Genomic DNA, 18,277 nt, shown 5'->3' with positions numbered 1-18,277 from the left:
GACAAAACTAAATGGAGAAAGGAAAGAATCTCATGGAACCATCTTTGTGCATGTGCAGAACGGTGTCACAAATGAAACAAAATAGTATAAATTTGTCTGTGTACTGATGTTCTCTTCTGTCCACTGTCCAGGATCTAGCTAATTATAATTACATTTCTGATTCTTATTGGGGTAGGAAAAAGTCTTTTTAGTTAATCCTCAATTTTGTCTAGTAGGTATGAGTAAGGCGAATATATTAAATCCTTTTCATAAGATCACTGTATTATAATTTAGCTCTACTAAATAATAATTGTGGCCATTTCATTTTCCCCCCAGTAATAAATCAGAATTATATAACTGATAGTATGATTGTTTTACTCAATCTGACACCTTCTATCCTTGATAGGATTGCAACTCCAGCTCAAGTTGAGGAAAGCTATTAAGGACAAAATAAAAGACATATTTGTTTCCAAGCCTGACTTACCTTAGCAATTGGGTTCTTATTGGAATTATCACGTTCTTCCCAGATCCTGGCAGGTGGAACAATCCATTCTCGCTTTTGCCTGATTAGGCTTTTCTGATGGAATACTTGCTCATGCCTTCCGCCAAGAATCTATGAGGAAATCCAGTTTTATTTGCAGCATTGCAAGTTTTCTAATTGCCATACTGTCAAATCAAAATCGTGAAGCCTGCTATTTTTAAATGCACATTCTTATTTTTCATACAAATAATGGGATTCATAACAGAAAACACATGGTATACTTCAATATAAGCAACAACACAATATTTGCATTATAACAATTGACATTGTTTCTAATACAGTATGTATATTCTGAAAAACCATAAGCACTTACAGGAAGGAAAAAAATATTATCGATCCTATGCGCTATTCATCTTTCAACAAGGAAATTGTAAAATTTTTTGTTCTATTCTATGGTTTCTACATTTTACAATACTTTCTATATATCATATATGCACTTTACAAGTGTTGGAAATGAATTATTTATAAAAGTTTCTTTAAACCTTTAAAAACCTCCTTAGTAATGTACATAAGATGTGCAGAAAACCCCTTAAAATTGATAGTCACTTACCTCTAAATGAAGTCCATTTCCAAAGACTACATAACTCTGCAATAAAAAGATATAGAAATTAAAAATATAACTAATCTTCCAATATAAACCACTAGGAAAATTAACACTGAGCAATCTTTTAGCATCAGTGAAATTCAGTTAAAATAGTACACATTACTCCACCCAGAAAATATTAAGCATATTTAAGCTATTTTTTAAAATAATAAAATGGATGCACATTTAAAACCAAATCAACAGTAGGTTTTCACATTTAATATGGTCAGAAAATGAAAGTAGACTGTGAAATTTCATAGATGCGAATACAAATGAAACCTGAAAACAGTGAAATCAGCATTAATGGGTTAGGATAGTTTTGCATTTTAGATAAGCGCTGACAGAAGAGAGAAAGCAAATATAACTTTTCAAACATGTTCCAGGGATGTAGTAATGCCCTTTCCTCTTGAAACAAACCCTGAAATTGATTAATTACAATACCTAAGAAAATTTCGCCACCTCTATTATTTAAATCGTGGCTTACCTCATGTAGTCAAGGACCATGTAGCCTTGAACTTCCCATGGTAGTCTTATAAGTCAAATAACCACAATTAAGCTATCATTAACAGAAGATGATCCAGAAATTACAGTATGGTATATACTCAGCATACCTTTAAAAAAACAATTTGGTTTAATTTTTTAGTTAAGATCTAAGCTTTTTATTAAAAAAATACTGGTTTTTTCCCCTTCTGATACGCCCATCTTATGTAGACTTAATATTTCAGATATTGGCAAACAAGAATGCATTTGGATTTTCAATTTGAGAAACCACATGGTTTTATAAATTGTGAACAGAAAACAGTATTGTGCTAAATAAAGTGTGCACAATGATAATCTGGCAAATTGCCTGCCATTAATATGAAATGTAATTATTGTAATGTAAAGTTAATTATTGTCTTTCAAGTCTTGGGAAATTCTCCAAAAAGTTTCTAGTCTAGGGAAGGTTTCTATTTTAGGGTGGATTTCTTTGGTTTTAGTGATAAATGCATGTTCTTTTCCCATGTCAAAGCCTGTCCTACCCTGACATGATTCATATCTCTGTCAGAAGGATGAAGTTATAAATCAAAGTTTCCTCAAGAAACTTTGTAGTGACATGGAACTGCTCTGTATGTGTGGCACAGTTGTTATACATAAATAGAACATTATGAATTTCTTTACAATCTCTCAGATATTGAAACACATTAATTAGACTTAGGATCTAAATCTATAGCTGTTTTTCTCAATCTTAGTGGTTTTAAGATATACTGACTTCAATTCCCCAAAATTGCTATCTGGAGAATTCTGGGACTTGAAGCTGTCCATCTTGAAGTTGTTCAGAAACTCTAGAGCAAGCAAGTTATTTCATGCTATCAAACATGAGACTCTGTATTAAAATCAGTATTTATCACCTGAATCAATTTTCCTTGATAATGTCCAGTTTAAAATATATTGGAACAAGGCCAGCTGTTAAATATCAAATTCTCCTTCAGCCATCACAACTCCCTCTCTCTAGAATGTTCAGACCGACACCCAAATCCTCTTTGCTTTTACAGTCAAGTTCTGAACAAGGGAAAAATACTTAAGTAGACGCAGTGGACATGTATTTCTTTGTGAGTATTAAAGTGAATAACTTCAGGCCAATAAGAAACTGTCATTTGTTTTGTCCTGCCTCTTAAACCAGCAGTCCCCATCCCTTCTGGCTCCATGGACCGGCAGTGGTGGGGGGCAGCAGGGGAGAGATGGTTTCACGTGCGCATATGCTGATTGTACAAATGGGGCTTTGCACGCTCATGCGCTTACCTGCAGCTTTGGCAGCCTGGTTCCCAACAGACCGCAGACTGGTGCTGGGCCACGGACTGGGGGTTGGGGACCCCTGCTTTTAACTGTTATTGGCTTTCAGAAGATAGACCCCCCTACTTAACAGCAATACAAGGATTGTTGCAGGAAAAAAAGCTAAAGTTCCTCACATCCAAATGTATTACGGTAATATTCTGCATGCCCTCAGCTGGTATTATTTGCTTAGAAAGATATAGGGGTCAATATAGTTTCAGTCATGCCAACCAAGAACCACGACTTCAGGCTCCTTCAAAACAACCAGCAAGGTGGAGGCCATTTTGAACTGGGGATACTTCATTCCAGGGTACAGCTGAATGATAGAGAAGGTTTTCTTCTGGGGTCCTGATAGATGGCATTGCTTAAATGAAGGAACCTGGAACACACCCTGCCAAATAAATTGGCTAGGCAGATACTGCAGGAAAGATGCTCTCGAAAATGAATACATTATTTAGGCTTTCCAATCAAATAAAAAACAGCAATGTATATAAGCACTCATTCTCCTAATACTTCAGGTTCTTCTACTTAGGGTTTGATGTGCATTTAGCTAAGCATTCACCCAGCTTGTGCCTTTTGGACTTATAGAAGTCCGGTTTTGTCCACTATTTCCAGGGCTTCCATACATGATTTTTCTGACCACTGCCATGCTTTGGAGGTTATTAGCATGCCAATTATAAAACTATGGATTTATTTTGAGCTCTGTGTTGATTACACCAAGTCCAGATTTTGATATTGGAATAAGAAGAGCAGAAATAACTTTCTCTGTGTTGTAAATATAGTTCTAATCCTCTATGAGAATAGCATCCTCCTATTTGAAGATGTGATCCTCCCATTTAAGGGAAAGTAGAGATAGGAATGTACTTTCCTCTTGTTAATACACCTTAGTTATATTCAATTCTGAACCTTAAGTATGTAATGAATCATGTAGCAATCCATCGCTGAACCCAATGAACTCCCTATAGTTGATGTTGCAACTAAAATTCCTTTGGGCATGCAGACTATTACATTGGGACTGAACACTCAATATTTCTATAAGCCACCAGGTTGGAAAAGGGTGATATCATTACTTTTGCAATGCATGAAAGTCACAGACCTTACTTAACTCGGTCAACTGATTCACCACAAATTCCTTTTAAACTAACTTTCTTCAGTGTGGTTTTCTTCAAACAGTGTGTGAGAACTCAGTTTTCATTGGTTAGAAGCCATCAGGTTGAGGAAGTTTGTCTAGAATGTAGACCTGAAAAGCCGCATTTTATCAAAGAATAGTGGGAAAGATTCAGGTTTCTGTATCTGCTGCTGTTACCTAGTGGCCATTCAGAGTTCTGCCAACAATTTAGAGACCACCTGCCTTAAGTGGCTTACAAATAAAGTAAATACTTTATGGAGGTACATTTAAAAAACATGGGATGACTGTAAAAAAAATCAATAAATTGCATAGATGAACAAATATAAGGAACTCCACAACCAAATACAGTATGCTTTACAGCACGAGTATGAACACTATTTAAAAAAATATAACAAGCAGAAATACCCATCACTCCTTTGAAGCTTAGGGAGAATTCTAACCCTTCACCAAGGCAACATATATTACCATAATTAAAAATAAGGAAAATGATCACGTATGTAAGACAGCCTCTTTCAAAAGAAAGGTAAGAAGAACAACATCAAATTGTATTGGTGTATCTCTGCAAATACATTCATTGGCTAGAAGTTACGCCTAAAAACAATAGAATGAAAATTTAAGTTGATTCAATTAATGACTAAAATTAATTTCCTGAAATAGCCTATTCTGAAAACTGATGCCACATCTACTTACAGACACAAACCATTTTCTTTTCACAAAATATTTACTTATGTGTGTCTCAAACACACTTACATAGAGAAAACTATGATCCAGAAATCCAGGCCAATGATCCATCAACCTATGCATGGTTTCTCTGTGGCAAGGCCCTTGAACTCAATGGTTCTTACTTTGAAGTAGCATGCTTATGCTGCTGAAATGGTGTTCTGATCTGTTTAGCCCAATTTCCTTTATGTAAGGTGGGATACTTGAAGTCCTTGTTATGCTTGGTAACTTCCTCTTCAGTTTGAAGCAAGGCAACACACTGCAAGGTGCAATCATTTTTATTCTGCGGTCATCTTGTTTATCTCTCTAGATGTGTCTGCATAAAGACTGTTTTTATGTCTCTTCCAGAGTGTGTATTTCCACGAACAGCCTCCAATGAACAGTGGAAGCTGTTCAGTGCAGATACTCATTCTGAGGGTCTCCTCAGGGTGCCGCCGGTTAAAGACTGCCGGCGGGTAACACCCAGGGGTAGGGCCTTCTCAGTTGGGTGCGCCTGCCCTGTGGAACCAGCTGCCTGCGGAGCTTAGGACTGCCCCCAACCTCCGTTCATTCCGCCGGGACCTGAAGACCTGGCTCTTCGAGCTCTCTGGCCCAGGCTAAGAATATTTTTTAATTTTAATTGGGTTTTAATTTTCTCAGGGTTCTATTTAATCTCTTTTAATTTGTTTTAACGTTTGTATTGACTGTTTTTTAAATGCCCTGTAAACTGCCCTGAGTCCTTCGGGAAAGGGCGGTATATAAATCTAAATAAAATAAAATAAATAAATAAATTCTATATTATCCGCTGCGACAAAAAGCAGGCAAAATAAAAATAAACTGGTAAGCTTCTGAGACTGGTAGAACTTGTTTGACCATCGTTCCTAAGTGAACAGGATTTCAGGAAACTAATTCATGTTTGCAGGTGTTTTCATTTAAGTCTGAATAGATCTTTACAATGGGCAGTCATTACCATTAAAAGATTCAAAATATCTCCAAGCATTCCCCAAGATAGGAATATCTCTGTAATTCTAGATAATTACTCCTGTACTGTAGTTCTGAATTTGAAAAAATTGCTTAAGCTGCATTCCTCCATATGCTTGTTTTGGAAATAGGAAAGTCCTGTTTAAGTCAAAGAGAATAAGCATGTAGATCAGTTTGTAAACTGCCTATGGCAACTATATACATTATTTAATAGCAGTGAAAAGATGTCACGAATGGAAAACAGAATACCAAAAAAAGCAAAACAAAACAAAATTAAAATAGGGAAACGGAGACCAAAAGGAAATCATACATTTGCACCCTCAGTTTAAAATTTTCTACTCGTGACACCATTTGTTTTTTTTCTAATTCAGTTGATTCTGAAGACAGTTTGTAATAAAAGGGGAAAAAACATGCTTTGCTTATTTATATGCAGTGATAAGCTTTAGTGTGGATTTTACAAGAAAAATCTGGGGCTCAAGCATGAGCCGAAGATGTATATTTAATTTAAGGTGGAGTCCCATTCCTTCAGGAGTATTACGGAAAAGTGTTCTTTATCCAAAACAAAATTACCGGTAATCATCCTCAGATCTAACAAGGCTGGCAGGACAACATAATGAAACTGGCAACCTTTTGAACTCAGGGAAGAAAAACTAGACTTTTTTGTTTTCCAATTTCTAACATGCAAAAAAGAAGTTAAAATGCTTCAAAATTCCCAACCAAGAGTTTCTTTATTATATTGGGTGTTGAAAAGTAGCAACCAGGCAGGGCCTCAAATCCTGAGATATTCTAGAAATTTTTATTTTTTTATTTATTTTAATCCCATTTATATCCCGCCCTTCTCCGAAGACTCAGGGCGGCTTACAAGCTTAGCAGTAGCCTTCATTCTATGTATATGCCTGCTTATTAGGGCTTTCACACACACCCCAGCGGCATTATTACAAAGTCAGCTTAATTGCCCCCAACAATCTGGGTCCTCATGAAAGATGAAAGATGTTGATCAGCAATCAATGTATGAAGAATTGGTGAATCTAAAAGAAGTTTTCTACTAGCCTCTCTACCTATTCAGGAATGAAAAAAAAATGCTTGATAAAGGCATTGGGGCAAATGAATTTTGTACCAGAGAAATAATGGGCTTAACACTTATGCCATTTTCCCATTAAAATCCTACTCATTCTCTTTTTTCTCCTATTTTTTTTTACCCTTTTAGGAAAAAAAATAAAGTTAGCTCTAGATTTTCCCCCCAGCAAGATTAAAAGCAGCTTATAAAGAGGAAGGATTTTCAATGACAAAAAGCTACAATGGAGAAATACATAGTTTATCTTTTAAGTAAAAACCCTCCATAGATATTACATTTGCTTATAAAAAACATGCAAGGAAGACAAGAATTAACGAGATCTTTCTATCCTCCCATCACCATTTCCACGGCTCTTGCATCTCAAGATGAAGAAAGAAGCCTCTTCTATATGTAGAAGGCTCCCTGTGTTAACGCTCAGTCTAGATTTCAACATTATCCAAAATACTTTCACAGCTGGTTTCTCATTTCAGATATTACTCTAAATTAAAAAGAATAAGGAAACCAAGATGGGAGTATATGTGCACGATGATCACTCTACCTCTTCACACATTAATGCTGAAGTTGGACTGAAAATATCTGAATAGGGCTCAAATCAGTTGCATTTCGAGACTTTCAGAGGTCTTCTGAAACTTAGCATCCATCTGGTCTAATATTTATTTTATGAAGGTAGCTAGTTAGATGCTTTGAGTTAGTCCACTAATGCTTTTGTTGCCTCTCACATACCCTTCAGAAATACTGCTAATGCATTTATTTAGCTGCCATGACCAAAATCCCCAATAGAGCTGATTCTCCATTAATTCAACTGATTCACTTTAAATTCCTTTTAAGGGAAAAGTTGACATCATACCCCATAGTAGTGCATTCCAAAAATTCTGTGTTGTCTAGAGAAGCATTCCTTTCTGTTGCTCCTGACTTTACTACCAGTCAGTTTCATGGAAAGAGTGAAAATTCTAGTAATAAGCGATAGTAATGGTAAGAAGCCATCTTTCTCCATATTGTTCTCCATGATTTTATATACGCCTTCCAGAGTTACTGAGAATTAGGTGGCATGCAAATTGAATCAATTATTAGCTTCCTTGATCTGCTTGATTCACTGTATTGGATTATATCCTATTATTTTCAGTATACCTCTGCTAACATACTAAGAATTTTGTAGACTGTCTTGAAGGATATCAGAATTAGGCAAGCACTTTACTACGAGGTTCTTCTCAGACTTTTTTCTTAGTACATTGAATCTCTCCTCACAAAGGAGGAGGTTTCCAACTGCCTTTTTCTAAATCTTTTGTTGTTCCTGTTGTTTTGGGACTCTCTGGAAATAATTTTTTGAATTTTATTTGTAATCCTCTTAACTTCTCCATTAAATTTGCTTATTTTGCTCACAAACAGTGCAATTCTAAATTCTATGTATTTAGTTAAGTTATAGGTAAAGGTAAAGGTTCCCCTGCACATGCGTGCTAGTCGTTTCCGACTCTAGGGGCCGGTGCTCATCTCCGTTTCAAAGCCGAAGAGCCAGTGTTTGTCCAAGGATGTATCCATGGTCATGTGGCCGGCATGACTAGTGCTCCCTATTTTTCTACTTGCATTTTTACGTGCTTTCAAACTGCTAGGTTGGCAGTAGCTGGGACGAGTAACAGGCGCTCACTCTGCTACGTGGCACTCGGGATTCGACCCGCCAAACTGCCGACCTTCTGATCAACAAGCTCAGCGTCCTAACCCACTGAGCTGTCTAATTCATCATTGTGACTTTGAGTATCTTACAAGTTAAAAACAGAACAATGGGAAAAAAAGCCTCATAACTAGTAATCAAGTATTCACAATGAAATCTCAGTGGGAAATCCTCATAAGCTAAGTGGATATAAGATTGGATGCTTTCAGTGAGCTAACTGAAAATTTACTTGACTCCTTTCAGAGTCTGAAACAATAAACAATAATATTCCTTTGGTCAAATTTTGGTCTTTATATTTAAATTTAAAGTGTTCACTTTTCAACTTGGCAACTTTACATTTTAGAAATTAAATTTCTGCAGTAGAATTTAACAAAGAATTATTCTTTTTTCATTGCTGTTTCATAAACTGTTGTAATTGCAGATCTTCATGGTGGCATTACAATATAAGGAAGGAAGGAAAATGATGGTTGATAAAATTTTTCTTCAAGGCTCTCCTGTGCAGTGCCCATGAGTAAAAGTAAGCCTGCAATAGCTTTCTTTGATCTTTCCCAACTTTTTTTTTTAAAAAAAAGAAAGATAATTTTGGCTAGAAGGGCAGGCAGAAAGGGTCAGAGAGAGAAAACAATCATTCCCAGAGAAAAATCATCCAGATGTCCTAAGCTCTATGGTCTGCCCAAGATACACAAAGAAGGAACTCCACTCAGACCCATAGTCAGCTCCATAGGCTCACCTCTACAAAATCTAGCCAAATTTCTTGCCAAACAACTACAGCCTTACGCAAATTCCATCACCTCACACGTACAAGATTCATTCCAATTCATAGAGATCATAAGTAAACTAAACTTACAGCCCTGGGACCTACTTGTGAGCTTCGATGTCGTATCCCTCTTCACCCAAGTGCCAATCAAAGAAGCCTTGACAGCTATCCTAAATAAATACAACCCCCCAAAACACATCCTAGATCTGACCAACCACTGCCTATCTAACACATACTTCATCTACAATGGACAAAGATACAAACAAATGGAAGGAGCACCCATGGGATCACCCCTCTCACCTGTCATCGCAAACCTCTACATGGAACACTTTGAAACCCTCGCTCTAGAAAAATCCAACCACAAACCCAAACTCTGGCTCAGATACGTAGATGACACCTTCGTAATCTGGCCACACGGCAAAGAAAAACTGGATGACTTCCTCATACACCTCAATAGCCTACACCCCAAAATACAATTCACCATGGAAACAGAAGCTAACAATCAACTTCCCTTCCTTGATGTCTTAGTCTACAAGAAATCCAACGGCTCCCTAGGACACACTATCTACCATAAAAAAACACACACAAACCGCTATCTGAACGCACTCTCACACCACCACCCAGCACAGATCAACTCCGTAGCCAAGACACTCATCTCCAGAACAAAACACCTAGCTGACGAACAACACCTAAAAACCGAACTACACACTCTCACTAATGTACTAACAGCCAATGGATTCCAAAGAAATACGATTACCAACTTAATCCGAAGAGAGACACCCACAAAAACCCAAGACAGAGAACAAGAAAATGGCAAAGCCCTCCTCCCATACTTAAAAGGGACCACAGACAGAATCAGCAAGGTCCTCCAAAAACACAACATCAAAACAGCATTCTACACAGACAGAAAAATATCCACCATCCTAAGAAACCCCAAGGACATAATTGGGTTAGAAAACCAAGGAGTATACGAAATCCCATGCACCACCTGCCCCACCACATACATCGGACAGACCAACAGAAGAATAAGTGCACGCATTGAAGAGCACAAAAACTCACTCAGAAAGGGAGAACAAACTTCATCCCTGGTCCAACACTTTGAAGCCACGGGACATGAAATTGATTTTAAAAAAACCAAAACTATTGCCAAAATTGAACATTTTAACAACAGAATAATCAGAGAAGCCATTGAGATAGAAAAACGCCCCCACAGCATGAATAAACGAGATGATACCTCTCGTCTACCAGCCATTTGGAAACCCGCCTTGATTGACAGACGAAGCCCAACCACCAAGAATGATACCAGACCCAAACTCATGATAACATCACATGACATCACCACCACACAACCATTCAAAAAGCAAATCCGAACCCACAACGATAAAGACACACAACCACAAAACAGAAACCTAACTACAGCTGCAACATCAGCCACTTTAAACCCCTCCAAACCACACAATAAGCAAACTGACACCCACTATAAAAACATGGCACCACCACAAACACGAAGCCGAACAAAAGCAGCACAACTCACCAGCTCAGGTCTGGAGCTGGCAGCTGAGACCAGCCCATCCACTCAGAACACACCCCCACCCAATCAGAACACCCCCACCATTCAAAACACACTCCCACCCAATCAGAACACACTTGGTCCCCTACCCAATCAGAGCACACCTCCACAGAACACACCCCCTCTGGCAGTTTAAAAAAGAGGAACAAACAGCCACATGCTTCTCCCAGAAGAAGGAAACAGAAGCCTGATGATGATGGATGGGATTCCATCGAAACGTTGCGCCTACACCTTTAATTCTACGCGGGGAAAAACCCGAAAAACCAAGGATCCACATACAGGCACCCGCGAAAACCTCAGAAAACATATATATATATATATATATATATATATATATATATATATATATATATATATATATATATATATATATATATATATATATATATATATATATATATATATATATATATAAAATTAATTAACTAATTAACTCAAGGTCCATTCAAAAAACCTTGACAAATACTTAAACATACATTTGCCTTGCCTTCCAGCTAATAAAAGAGAGAAAGAACCCGTGGCTCAGGAAGTTAAAACACCGCCTGATATATAATCAGCCCAGGTTCGAATCTCAGATAAAGGGTATGACTAACTGATGAGAACATAAAGAGTTCGAAATGATCATCTTAGCCTCCCAAATTCTTTATTAGCAATTTGAATAATTTGCACACACACACACACACACACACACACACACACACACACACACACACACACACACACACACACACACATATATATATATATATATATATATATATATATATATATATATATATATATATATATAAAAAATGGCAGCCTAAACAAGTTTCTCGCAATACCAAATACCTCCAGATCTTCGCCAGAGTTTCTTTCTCCCCCGAAAGGCACTTAAAAAAAAAAACATTGCTCTTTCCACACCGCCCTAAGCGTGAGTAGCATCTCGAGTGAACCTCCTGAGGTTCCGGCGCTGGGTTGGCAGGGCGTGGCGCGGCTGTTCGGCTGAAAGAGGAGCCTCTGTTCCGGCCGGCGCCCCATTCGCCCGCAGCGGAGAGAGCGCCCTGGTTCCGGCGGTTCCGTTCCCCAAAGCAGGCTCTCCCTACCGACCCCTTTTTCTTTCCTTGGCGGGCATCTCGGCCATCGCCCCTTCCCAAGAGCCCCAACGAGTCGAACCGTCGGGAGCAACAGGTGGCCTTCCAAACTCACCAAGAGTATCCAGAGGCCGGGCCCTGCCATGCTGAAGTATCCAGCCATGATCCAGCCCCCCACTCCGTCCTGAACTTTCGCGCGTCCTGAACTCCGGATCGGCGGCAGCAGCAGCAGCAGCCCTTTCCGCTCACCTCTCCGGAAGGGAAATAGGGACTCCGCTTGGAGCGCCTGGACTCTTGGTGGCGGCTTAACCCAACCCCTTTCCCGCTGGTGGGGAGTAATGAAAACAGGGCTGGCTATCAGCGGCGCGGTGGGGGGGGGGAGGAGGAGGAGGAGGAGGAGGAGGAGGAGGAGGAACGGCCTAAGGGCGGAGAATACCCGTCTGGAAAGGCACACCAGGTGGGTGCGGGAGCCCCGCCCGCCCTTTGACTCGGGTTTCTGCGCGACTGGGGGAAGGACGGAGAAAGGTGGTGGTGGTGGTGAGGGAGGGAAGGAGAGGGAGTAGCTGTTGACATTTGCCTTTTAGGATGAAGGGCTGCATTTGGAGTAAGGCAGCGTTTTCCAACCTTAGGAACTTGAAGATGCGTGGACTTCAACTCCCAGAATTCCCCAGCCAGCATAGCTGGCTGGGGAATTCTGGGAGTTGAAGTCCACGCATCTTCAAGTTCCTAAGGTTGGAAAACGCTGGAGTAAGGCGCCCCTTTTCTGGAGGCAAAGTGCGAGGCTGCTCCTACTACCAGCTTCGACGCAAGCCGAGTTCCTTTTGCCTCTTTGCTGCCTGGAGGCGGCCAACTCACCCTCTTCCTCGCTTGATCCGGCTCTACTCTTGCTTGTCCCGGCGGAATTCCTGATCGCTTTCCAGTTCGATAGGGAGTTTGGAGCCGTCTTATTGCTTGACCTAGCTTTTATCCGCTTTCCATGAAGAAGTGACTCTCCTACTCGTCTCTTATCACTGGAGGTTTTTTTAAGAAGGGACTGGACAGTCGCTTGTCTGGAATGGTATAGGATCGCCTGCTTGAGCAGGGGGCTGGACTAGAAGACCCCCCCCCCCAAGGTCCCTTCCAGCTCTATCCTGAGTCTGAGTCTGTTGTCGGTCGATCCCATCGAAAGCAATGTGCCCCGAGGGTTCTGACCCGGACACGCAGCTCGCTCCTCTGACTTCTGTCCTGAACCCAAACAGTCTAACGCAAACCGGGAAAGCGGAGAGAGGAAAGAGAATTATAAAAGAGTTTTTACAACTCGGCAGCTTCTTTTTTCAGATTATAGACGTCCTCTTGGTAAACTATGGTTTGTAGTATCGGTCGCGGCTTGCAAAGATTAACACTTGTAGGCAACAGCCAAATTGTTTACTTTCCCTTAGTGGGTTGATACTTCATAAGAGCAAGAACGATTAGTTTACCTCCAATCCTTTAAAAATTCCATTTAAGCTTGTGGTTGTCATAAACTCAGGGCTGGATTAAGATGCTTCCGCGGGTCACAAGAGAGGCACTTTCGACAGTGATAGGAGAACGGCAGACGCTTGTGGAAGTAATTTCTTTTAACGGCAAAGTGTAAGGACCCCGTCGCTGCTTTGGATTTGCTGTTAATAAATTCCCTCGAATGAATTGTGAGTGGAAGATGCTTCTCTTTTCCTTAATGTTAAAGTTTTCCTTCCGTAATTGCTTTTTATCTCTTGATAGTGACACTTCCTTTGCTAAATGGTGTTTTCTCTGCTTAGTTAATGGCTTTCCCCCAAGGTGTAACTCAGACCAGTTTCTGTAGGAAAGCCGTTTCAGCCTATTGACCAAGGTTAACGCCTGCCTAGTTTCAACACAATCATGTATTCCTAATAGATCTTAGGTTCATCCAGTAAGGCATGTTTTGAGAAGTGAGAACATAACAGAGTAACAGAATTGGAAGGGACATTGGTGGTCTTCTAGTCCAACCCCCTGCTCAACAGGAGACTGTAGTGTATACCATTCCAGACAAGTTGCTGTCCAGTCTCTTCTTAAAAGCCTCCAGTGATGGAGCACTCACGACTTCTGAAGGCAAGCTATTCCACCGTTTAATTGTTCTCATTGTTAGGAAATTTCTCTTTAGTTCTAGGTTGCTTCTTTCCTTGATTAGTTGATCAAGTGATCATGATCAAAGTAGATCTAAAAACAAGGGAGAGATTTACAAAGATACAGTTTTTTAAAAAAATGCAGTCTAGACTATGACTTTTGTTCCTTTTTGCCTGACACTAAAATCTCAGGTCCAAAAAGGTTTTGCCCATCATACAAATCAAAGAGTACATTCAAAATATATACATTGATGACCATTATATTGATGGCAAATAAATTTGTACATGCAGGTTTTGCAAACTTTTATTAATCAACAATTCAAAAAAACCTTGAAGTTTACATTCTATACTAAGTCACAAAGGGCTAGAGTATCTGAGGTGCAAAAATTCAGTTGATGGATCATGGCGCAAAGGGATACAAATAATGTGAAGTCTATTGCCATCTAGAAATTATTTGGGATTATATAGCCTAGATATAGTAATCCTAGTTAACCCTAGGTTTAGAACATATATTACATTAAGCCAAAACCATGCAAATCACAATGGTGTAATGGAATTTTTCAACCCATTTGTAAACCACATAATTATTTTATAAACACAGGGTATGTGGGTGGATTTTAAACTGGGAATTTTGTGCAAATCTAGCCATTTGTGATTAACCATGATTATATAAACTGTGTTTGACTGGTTAAAACCCTGAAGTGAGACACTGCTTTTCAGTAGTGGTGCTAAATTTTTTATATTTTGTTACAGATTGTACTACACACACACACACATTTTGAACAACTGTACAAAGTTTTTCTTTGCAGCATCCATCCTTAAAACTTAGAAACAATATATATGTTGGATGAAAAATCAGAAACAAGCTGTAACCTGCCAAGCAATTATTTCTGTCAACAGGACTTGCTTAGACTTGCTATGATGTTTCCAATGTGGATTCTTTTTAAGGGTGTAGCAGTACCCTGGTTCTTGGACAAGAGGTTTTAAATGAGAGAGAAAGAAAAAACAGTGGTGCTAGTTCTTCCAACTGGAAACATACAAAAACATAATTTTTGTTCTTATGAATGGAAAGGTTTGGATCAGTTTGTTTTATTATGGATACTGTGCTTCTAAATTCCTGCTCCCAGATCAGTATCCAGCTTCTGTCTCTGCTGTCTTCCTCACTATGACTCAAGACTATGGATGATGAAAAAGATTTAGAAAGAGAACCAGGTGGTGTTGCAATTTAATGAAGTGGGTAGAATCTTTCAGAGAATTGGGACCAAGGGTTCTAAGTGTGAAGTGGAGAGCTGATCAAATGCCTTTTGGGGAACACTGTCTTCCACCAGGGAACACTGCTTACTAACATGACCATGAATGAATGTATATTAAAGTCATTGCGGCAAAATTACGATGTCATCTACTGTAGATCAGGTTGCCCAATATTCTTGGAGAGATGGAATGAAATATTATTTTGACAAGAGAGTGGGAGTCATATTTGACTGACAGGCCTTTGGTGGGGCTCCATTTGTTATCTGCGGATGACAAATTGCAATATCATCCTGGTAGTCTAGACAGAACCACTAGACAAGAGAAATACAAATAGCTATTGGCCTGCTCTTTGTAGATATAATATATCTATGTACATACTTACCTATATGTCTTTAAAGTCAAGCTTAGTTCCTAATAATTAAGATTTATTTGATAATGGCTATGGGCTCATGGCAGTGTATATGGAACTACCCTCTACTTTTTTTCCCCTATAACAACTTATATTGGGCTGAAAAAAACTGCTCCAAAATCACCCAGTGGGCTTTCAGGGCTGAAAGTAGACTCAAACCTCATTTCCCCAATTTTAGTCAAACTCTTGGCTGTTAGATGTGATTGATGCCAATATTTCAGCCCACTTCTTGGATTGGTGGAAGTTCAAGGGAATTTAAGGAAACATCATCTGATCCTGTAAATTTCCCTATGTGAAAAAAATTGCTCCAATATGTAGGTTTCAGGGAAGTCTAGTTTTACTTCTGAAAACCAATCCAAATCATCCCAGAACTACTGTAAGTCTAATTCACGGATTTGTCAACTCCAGAAATTGTCTGTAGATTCAAAGGCCACTGAGGAGGGAGGTGTCCCCTACCTTGATCTATGCATTTCATTTTACATCTTGCCTGTATCTCATCTTGAAACTGTGCCATATGAGGACATGTAACACCAGGATTGCTTCTACATTTCATTTGCTTTTGTTCTTTTCAAATGTTTGTTGATGCTTTCTAAAAAATGCATTCTAAAATGTATTTAAAAATAAGTGTAAACATATCTACTGTATGTCCTTGCACTTTAATGATTCAGTGATAAGAATCATTTGCACAATGATTGAGCCTAATTTTCCAGTATCTATTGCCTCTCAACTAAAGGCTTGATGGTGATGTCATGCAGCTGAATATTGAAGTAGCAATTCTTGTGAAACTTTCTCAGACTTCATTCACAAATTCCATTCCCAGGTTGAGCTGACTAAGCCAAAGAAAACACATTAATCATGCACAGGCCTGTATATACAATTAACTCGTTTACAAGTTTGGGAAGACTCTACCTTGACTGAGTCATTTATTATTTAATTCTGCTCAGTTTGAAATCAGGGATTACTTTGGGATAAAGTTCTAACCGACTATATTTTGAAAGTTCTGCCTTCCTAGCTGATTAAATATTTTTGGTCATTTTATATTGTTCCTCTTTTAACTACACTTAAATACATTTAATTCTGCTTGCATTGTTTTTACTGTTTCTTTGAGTCCTGAAAGCATATGCACATGTCTTTATTTTCTCTGCAAAACAATGAAAATATTCATACCATGATCGACTGACAGTATTATAATAACAATAAAGCATGGAGAAAAAACATTTTTGGAGGTGAGGACGCCACATATATTTGCCATTAAAGGACATATACAATAATGCCACTCAAGAGGGAAGATCTAAAGTTTTTGACCCATATGGATCCACTGGAGAAAACATTGAAAGGCAGTTTCAAAGGTAAAAATAGTGTTGTCTTTTAAATAGTACACAGGAAAGATATCTAATGAATAACAAAACAAAGTTGAAAAGCACCCTAAAATAAAACTAAGAATATTAACAAAATGATATATAATCCATTCCTCTGCTCAGTTCTAATACTGAAGACACCAAAATTAAGCTAATGGCCCTTGAATTTTGGAGGCACAGTTTTCTTGAGTGGTGGGGATAGGTTTGGGATGCCACAGTAATGTGAGTCAGGCCTTATAGGAGGTCTGCAGATTGCCTGGTCCTGTAAAAAAGTGAAGCTTGAAAGCTTGCTACTATATATGAATCCCTTAATGAAAATAATGCAGCTATAAAGCATGCATAAAATATTGACATTATTTGGACTGGTGATGCTTCATTATTTCTATAAAGTTATGATATATATAATTTGTGAATGCTACATGTGCATGATAAATTACAATGAAGAACCCAGGTGGCGTAGTGGTTAGAATGTAGTATTGCAGGCAAATTCTTGTCTGCAGCCTGCAGTTCAATCCTAATGAGGCTCAAGGTTGACTCAGCCTTCCACCCTTCTGAAGTTGATAAAATGAGGACCAGATAGTTGGGGGCAATATTCTGACATTGTCAACCACCCAGAGAGTACTGTAAAGTGCTATGGGGTGGTATATAAGTCTAAGTGCTATTACTACTGCTAGGATGAATCATCAACCAAACAATTCCAATTCAGTGTATTTCAGTTGGGCTGGATCTAGTTACCATCTGAAGTTGGAAGATAGTTCAGCAAATTTGGAGAGCCCTAGGGAAAAGCTGTCATTACGTTTTAATAGAATAGGTTTATATGGATTAGCAAATACTATTCCATCAGAATCCTAGGTCGGCTGAAATCACTAAATATGCAAATTTATTTCATCATATTATTTCCTAATTCCTCTGTGTGTAATCAGTGAATTCATTAATTTATTACTGGAAATTACAGCTAAAATTTACTCAAGAAAAATGTCTATCTCTGTTGCTACAGAGCCCTATGCAAATCCTGAATGTAAGTAGTAAAGGTTAGGTGCCTTCTTTATCCATACTTTTAGTTAATCTTCTCCCACTTTAAAGAGATCAATACTGAAGTAGGAAAGTTCGATCTTGAAGTAACTTTTTTTTTTGGCAGGATCAGTCAGTATTTGGAGACTTCCTGGGAGGTATCCGTTGCTTGGTGATATGGTAGAGTGCTAGCACTATTTTGACTAATCCTTCATGTAAGTCTTTTGTGTATGGTTTGAACTGGGTGCTTGACTGGATGGTAGATTGAATCATTTGCACTGATTTCT

At 38.7% G+C, this 18,277-nt stretch overlaps 1 protein-coding gene across 2 annotated transcripts in view; it reads right to left on the bottom strand.

Moving 5' to 3' along the window:
• Positions 1-12,178, bottom strand: part of DSG2 (desmoglein 2) — a 38,515-nt gene extending 26,337 nt beyond the window's left edge. Inside the window, exons 1-3 of one of the 2 annotated variants that reach the window (XM_083359984.1) lie at positions 11,978-12,178; positions 1,071-1,106; positions 464-592 (exon numbers count right to left, since the gene is read on the bottom strand). In XM_083359984.1, the coding sequence (XP_083216110.1) occupies positions 464-592; positions 1,071-1,106; positions 11,978-12,025 (213 nt within the window). In that variant the 5' untranslated portion in view covers positions 12,026-12,178. Of the gene's footprint in view, positions 1-463; positions 593-1,070; positions 1,107-5,710; positions 6,062-11,977 lie in introns of those variants that run through there. The other variant, XM_083359985.1, reaches the window with a different exon arrangement.
• Between the last annotated feature and the right edge of the window lie 6,099 nt (positions 12,179-18,277).

The sequence above is a fragment of the Vipera ursinii genome, assembly GCF_947247035.1.
Source record: "Vipera ursinii genome assembly, chromosome: 3".
Lineage (NCBI taxonomy): Eukaryota > Metazoa > Chordata > Lepidosauria > Squamata > Viperidae > Vipera > Vipera ursinii.
Note: the sequence above shows the minus strand (reverse complement) of the source record. Positions and strands in the feature narration are given on the sequence as shown.